Here is a 5,750-nt window from a genome sequence, read left to right as displayed (position 1 = left end):
ACCGGCGGCGGAGGCCGGCTGGGGATGCTGCGGGGCAGATGCGGTGGAGGGTGGAAAGGCGTTCAGCTGGGGCTGTCGCCCTCGCTGAGAGCTTTGGGGCGAACTGGGACGGCTTAAAGGATGCGTAGGACACGTGGAGACGCTTTTCCATTTCTGTTCTTTGCTATTAAAAACCGTCACGGCGTGATGCCGTTAATGAACGCTCGCTAAAACCCGCCTGGAAACTTGCCTTTGGCCGATATACTCGGTATGATGGCCGAATATTCCAACATTAGTCCACGTGGCCGTACTTAGCCTGGCCAAAAGGCTGTAGGAAACTTTTCTATCCGTCGGGTCTGCCATGAAGTCAATGGGAGTTTTGCTATCGACTTGGAAGGGAGCAGGATGAATCAAGAGTTTTATATTGCATTTTCAGGTTCTTTTTATTTTAATTGACATCTTGTTTCCCATAAGAAGGCTGTGGCGTGTCTAAAGGCTTACTTTGCTAGAATACCAGCACTGCATAATTTTCCATTTTCACCGTGTGTTTTCCATTTCTGCACTAGTCATTAGGCTGTGGTTTTAATCTTGTGTAGGAGACTTTTTTTTTCTGACACAGAAGTGAAAGAGACCTTCCGAATATGCTTGCATGCATGTTCTTGAAAAGGCGTCAGTTTGGCTTTCCAGGTTTCTTTGCCCAATGCTCAGTCATAGCGTTGCCTTCAGCGGCAGGGCATGAGGTTCCTCTTCAGGTGGGGCACTGACGCACAATTTGGACAACAGTTTCTCCTTTGTGCTGCACTTAGCCATGTACTGGGATATTAGTTAGGGTTCTTTGGCCGAAAGGAGGGATACTTAGCCCAAATACCTTCAGAGGTCTCTCAATGCAGCTGCTATTGAACGGGCATTGTGCACAGAGCGATGATCTCGGGGGCGGCTGCGCGCGGAGGTGCCTCTTCTCCACCGTCCCGTGGGCCAGGAGAGAGGACTTTCCTTCCCGCTGCTGTGTCCCAGCTCCCGGAGGGATTTCTTTGTGACCCGAGGCAGTGAGGTGGGGGGGAGAACTGGGGCTAGAGGATGCCCAATGTGTGCTGCTGGGCTGGCAAGAGCATCTTCCCGGAGGACTTCACCTCCAAAGGGACCCCCGGCAGCCCCCAGCTGAAAAATACAGGCTACGCAAGCGGGACAGCCACGCGAGCAGGACGCTTCCGATTCCCTTTTATGCAAAACCTTGAGCTATATTTTGCTTTCTTCATATAATTTCTGTCTCTCACCGTATATGGCTCACAGATAATTTGCAAGGAGTCTCCTGTTGTTGCACAAGTGTTTCCAAAGCAGAAATGCTTTCTTGGTCAGTGCTCCCTCAGCCCAACGGTTAGGTAATGGATTACTGAAACACTGGGTGGGTTTAATTTGCTGATAAAATGGAATATATCCTAATACTGGTGAGTGATTTTTTTCCTGGCAGAAGAAGAAATAATTGAATGTTGCTACATTTGCTGTTTTACAAATAGGAAGGTTTTTCTCACTTATCTATAAAGAACCATGCCCGGATGGTACCATTGTCACCACTCATTTTATTTTCCTGCTAACATCTGAAATTGAAGTCCTTGCCATGCCTGGCTGCTGAAGATCCTTGTACACCTATTGCAGGATCCAGATAAATCTGGAGACCTGTTGAAGCTCCAGCACTTGTAATTGTACTCTGCAGACCCAAATCCCTCCGGAGCAGCAACCCCACAGGTATTGGGGTGCGAGTCGCCGGGGCAGATGCTGAACATGATGTTAATATGGTGGTTGTGCCGGTTTGGATGGGTGGTGAGTTGAGCCTGGCCAGTTTCTGCTCCTTTTGCCCAATTTGTACCATATCTGTATTCTCTGCCTGACTGCGCTTGCATTTCGGCCGTGGACTGAACATGAGGGCACTCTTTTGTAAGGCACTTTTTACTGAGATTTGTCTCAAAGTGATGTCTAAAAGTTATTAACTCCTAGGTCCTAGCAATGAGGTAATAAAGTCTTGAGGATACGTTTATTTTGGGCAGATGTTATATCTGTTTTTCATTCCTAGCCTCATCCATCTGTCTGCCTCCTTCACCTCAAAGCACCCTATATTTGACCAGTGGTTATATATAGCCTGACATCTAATATTACTATTATTTTGGGGGGATAGATGTAATAATATTTTCTATGTCAGCAGCATCCAGAAGTGAAAAGCAAGTTCTTTTGAAATTGAAAGATCCATGCCCTTTTTACTGCATATGGTGTCTTGATCTCAGGTACCCATCTCATCAGGCAAACGAAGGATTATACGGGTGGAGCGATGCATTTGTTATTAAAGCAACAAAGATAGGGATGTATCGTGTACACATTTAGAAATACAGTGCAGTAATTGCTTACCATGGTCTATTAAAACTGTTGGAAGTTGTATGATTTTACATGAGAAAATGTAATTCCGCTGGCTTTATTTCAACCATAAATTGCTCTTGCTCTCTCTGAAGTTAACCTCCAGCGAAAAATAAGAACCGTTCTGGGTCTAGCTGTAAAACTGTAACATTACTGTAGTCAAATCGGGTGAAATTGGGTTCTTGGCTATGCTGCACTCAACCAAAACAATACCTAAAAATCCTATTTGAAAAAGAAAGGAAAAACGATAATAATAAAGAAACCCAATTAGAAAAAACCAAAACCCCCAGTTCAGTTTAGTTTTGAGGACTGTATACGCGAGTGATGAGAAATAGGATCTTCTCCAGCCACACTCTTCTAAAAAGCTGGGAGTTTCCTGGAAATGCGTGCTGACACAAGGTGCTGCAGTGCTAACCCTTCTTTCAGTCTTGGCTCGCCTTCTCTCCCCTCTTACGAATAGAAATCTAATTTTTGTCTTCATGGTTGCTCTCCAAGCCCAAGCTAAATGAAGACCACCTTGCTTTTGGAGTAAGCTACATATGAAGAGCCGTGAACATCACACGCCATCTTCTCCATCGCCAGCTGTGTGCTGCGGTGAAATGGTGGTTAGGGATATTTCCTAACCGGGTCTCTAGTTGTGTGCTGCTATTTCTCCTGTAACATGTAAAACTACATGAATTTTCTTCTTTAGCAGGCCAGCTCTCAAACCCATTGTGAAGGTCATGTAGTGACTTGTAACGTATCTTCAACGGGAAGAGATGGGTTATTTGTGGGAGAGCCCTATTCCCCATAATTATAATTATATATAATTATGCAATAATTTTTTATATATATAATTATGCAATAATTATATACATAGATAAACTAAAGCTGCAGCATGATTATATCACAGCTAGGCTGACAGTTAATTGTAGATAGTTGCTACATAAGAAGAACAGCAAACGGTTGTGTGGAATAAGATTTCTGGATGCTTCAGTAAATAAAACTAATTTTTATACTATTTACCTCTCTCAGATATGGAGGGTTGATCATGGATAATTTTTTTTTGCTCCTGGATAATTTTTTTGGCAGATCTGGGGTCAGATATCTCACCAAAATAGCCTCACTGACAGAAACATTTCTTCTGATTTATGTTGGGAGCCAATGACTCCATCAAATGGGAAAGCAAAGACTTGAAACTTGCCTGGTGTTTTTTTGGCTGTTGGTGCTTATTCATTGAGGAATTCCCTGAAATACGTAACCCTAAGCATGTGCTGAAGTTTCATTGATTTGAAAGCTAAAGTCACATAATTAAACGTTATTTCTGAGTCAGAGTGGCTTTCCTGAACCCGCAGCCAGCGCACTGAAACCCGTAAGATTCTGGGTGTTAATCACCTGCACCCCTTGGCTCTCCTCTCTTCCAGCCTTCGCCGGAGTCCGAGCGGTTTTCCCCGTGACCCTGCTGGGTACCGCAGCATCTCCCCTCTTCACTGTGAATTTCTGGCTGTTGGCTTTCAGGTCACAGCCTGGCAGCTCCGTGTCCTTAGGTGGCCAGCCCGACTGGGGACCCCCAAATTCAGCGGGTGTTATTTGGAGGCTCCACTCCAAAGCTCAAAGCCACATGCCAGGGTACGGCCTTTTTCGGGGAAAAGGGATGGAGCTGGCCATGACCGCTGGAGAGGTGCTGTCAGTCCCTAAAAAAGCACACAGGTATTTTGAATGGTTATGTTTTGGGCAGGTAACTTCTCCCACTGAAATGGGAGGACTGTTTGAAAAGCATCCTTGAACATGGTGGGGGGAAAGGAAGGTTTTTACTGAATCAAGCTATGCCTGAGATAAGCCAGGAGTTACGCTTTTTTTTAGCCCAAACTTTTTTCGGCAGCTTTTTCAATTGGATGTAGGAGCTGATTTTTTTTCCCTCCTCATCAACTGGCTGCGTTTTAACTGCAAAGCTTTCTGTTAAAGGAACATTGACCCCAATCTCAGCATTGTCACTCTAAGGGATCGCCGTACTTCTCTCACGATGCTTTACAGAAAATAAAAGATGTGGGCAGGCTTCAGGAACCCCTACCCACAGAAACAACCTTGGTGATGTGGATAAAACTCTCCACCAACCCTGTGGGTTTTGTTTTAAAGTTTTATGACACGAATAGAAATAAAAAGCTCCTGCGAGGACTTTCACGGGGCTGGGGTCCCTCCATCAAAGCATGGAGAGGTGGTGCCTCTCCTGCCCACCACCCTGGGACCTCAGGACTCCCGTGGGATCCTCCTTTGTCCCCTTGTGGTCTTTGCTCCCCTAAACCCCGAAAACACCGGGGTGAGTAATGCGGCTGGGGCTCGCGGCGCGGTGCCTGTGGTTTCGCATGTGGGAAGGGAGCACTGGCCTCTGCTGAGCGCGGTGCTGCCGGCGCATTTGACAGTCCCTCTTTCGCTCTTGCTTTCTGTTTCCACCCACTGCAGCATTTCTCATCTCCGGGTGCTTTTTTTTTTCTGTTCTTTCATCCCACCCTTTTATGTCCCGTCTGCGGGGGCAAAGTCTCTCACGGGTTCCGATGCTGGGGCTCTGACCCGACGGGCAGGCAGGAGGAGAGCTGTGATGGGAGAAGGGGGGGATGTGGTCATGCTCTCTTCTTGCTGGTTTTGTATTCGCTGTTTCACCTGGCAGCGGTCTTGCACCCGCGGAAAAAAAGGAGCGTTGAGATTGATTGACCAGGAGATGCATCAGCGTGATGGTTTGGTTTTTTTTTTTTTTTTTCATTTCTTTGATGCAAAGTGATTGTCTGAATCACATTAATGATGGATTCAACCCTTCACCCCACAGTGAAGAAGGAGGATGGAGAAAGGGTCTGTGCTTTCAGGCGCTGAGCCAGCCAATGATTTAATACCCGAGAATACTTACCAACACACACAGGTCAGAGTTTCGAGTGCCCGGGGATACCCGGAGAGCTGCTGGCATGACTCACGCTTACAGCGTTCTCTGGTGAGAGAAGGAACCCAGCTCCAGTCCCAAGAACACGTATTTGGTAGGAGTTATTCGAACACCCGGCCCACCCTGGGGTGAAGCACGCGGTGATGTGCTGTACGGGTGGGATCACGTTTAAATTTATTTTTTCTTTACCTTGGTGAGAGTAAAAAAATAATAATGCAGTCTTGGTGAAATGAAGCCCTGACCGAAAGGAGATCACAACCCCTCGGTCTTGGTGGGAAAGGGTGCGGTCCTTTCCACTAAAGCGATTGTTAGAAGAAAATAATGTCTCTTCATGGGCGAAACCCAGCACTTTTGGCATCACAGGGCGGTATTTTGTCTGCCAGACATGGGCAGCGTGTGCTGGGATGGCTCGGACCCTGCAAAGGTCACTAGGAGCGACCAGAGCAGCCGTCGTCCTTGC

At 46.6% G+C, this 5,750-nt stretch overlaps 1 protein-coding gene across 1 annotated transcript in view; it reads right to left on the bottom strand.

Annotated features, from left to right (window-relative positions):
• The window catches only part of IL12A (interleukin 12A), an 8,109-nt gene extending 2,792 nt beyond the window's left edge, over positions 1-5,317 (bottom strand). Inside the window, exon 1 of the mRNA XM_010585004.1 lies at positions 5,261-5,317. Within this exon, the coding sequence (XP_010583306.1) occupies positions 5,261-5,317 (57 nt within the window). The remainder of the gene's footprint in view (positions 1-5,260) is intronic.
• Between the last annotated feature and the right edge of the window lie 433 nt (positions 5,318-5,750).

Source organism: Haliaeetus leucocephalus, unplaced genomic scaffold (genome assembly GCF_000737465.1).
Source record: "Haliaeetus leucocephalus isolate CR32 unplaced genomic scaffold, Haliaeetus_leucocephalus-4.0 Scaffold1014, whole genome shotgun sequence".
Taxonomy (NCBI): domain Eukaryota; kingdom Metazoa; phylum Chordata; class Aves; order Accipitriformes; family Accipitridae; genus Haliaeetus; species Haliaeetus leucocephalus.
This window is presented reverse-complemented; position numbering and strand designations above follow the sequence as displayed.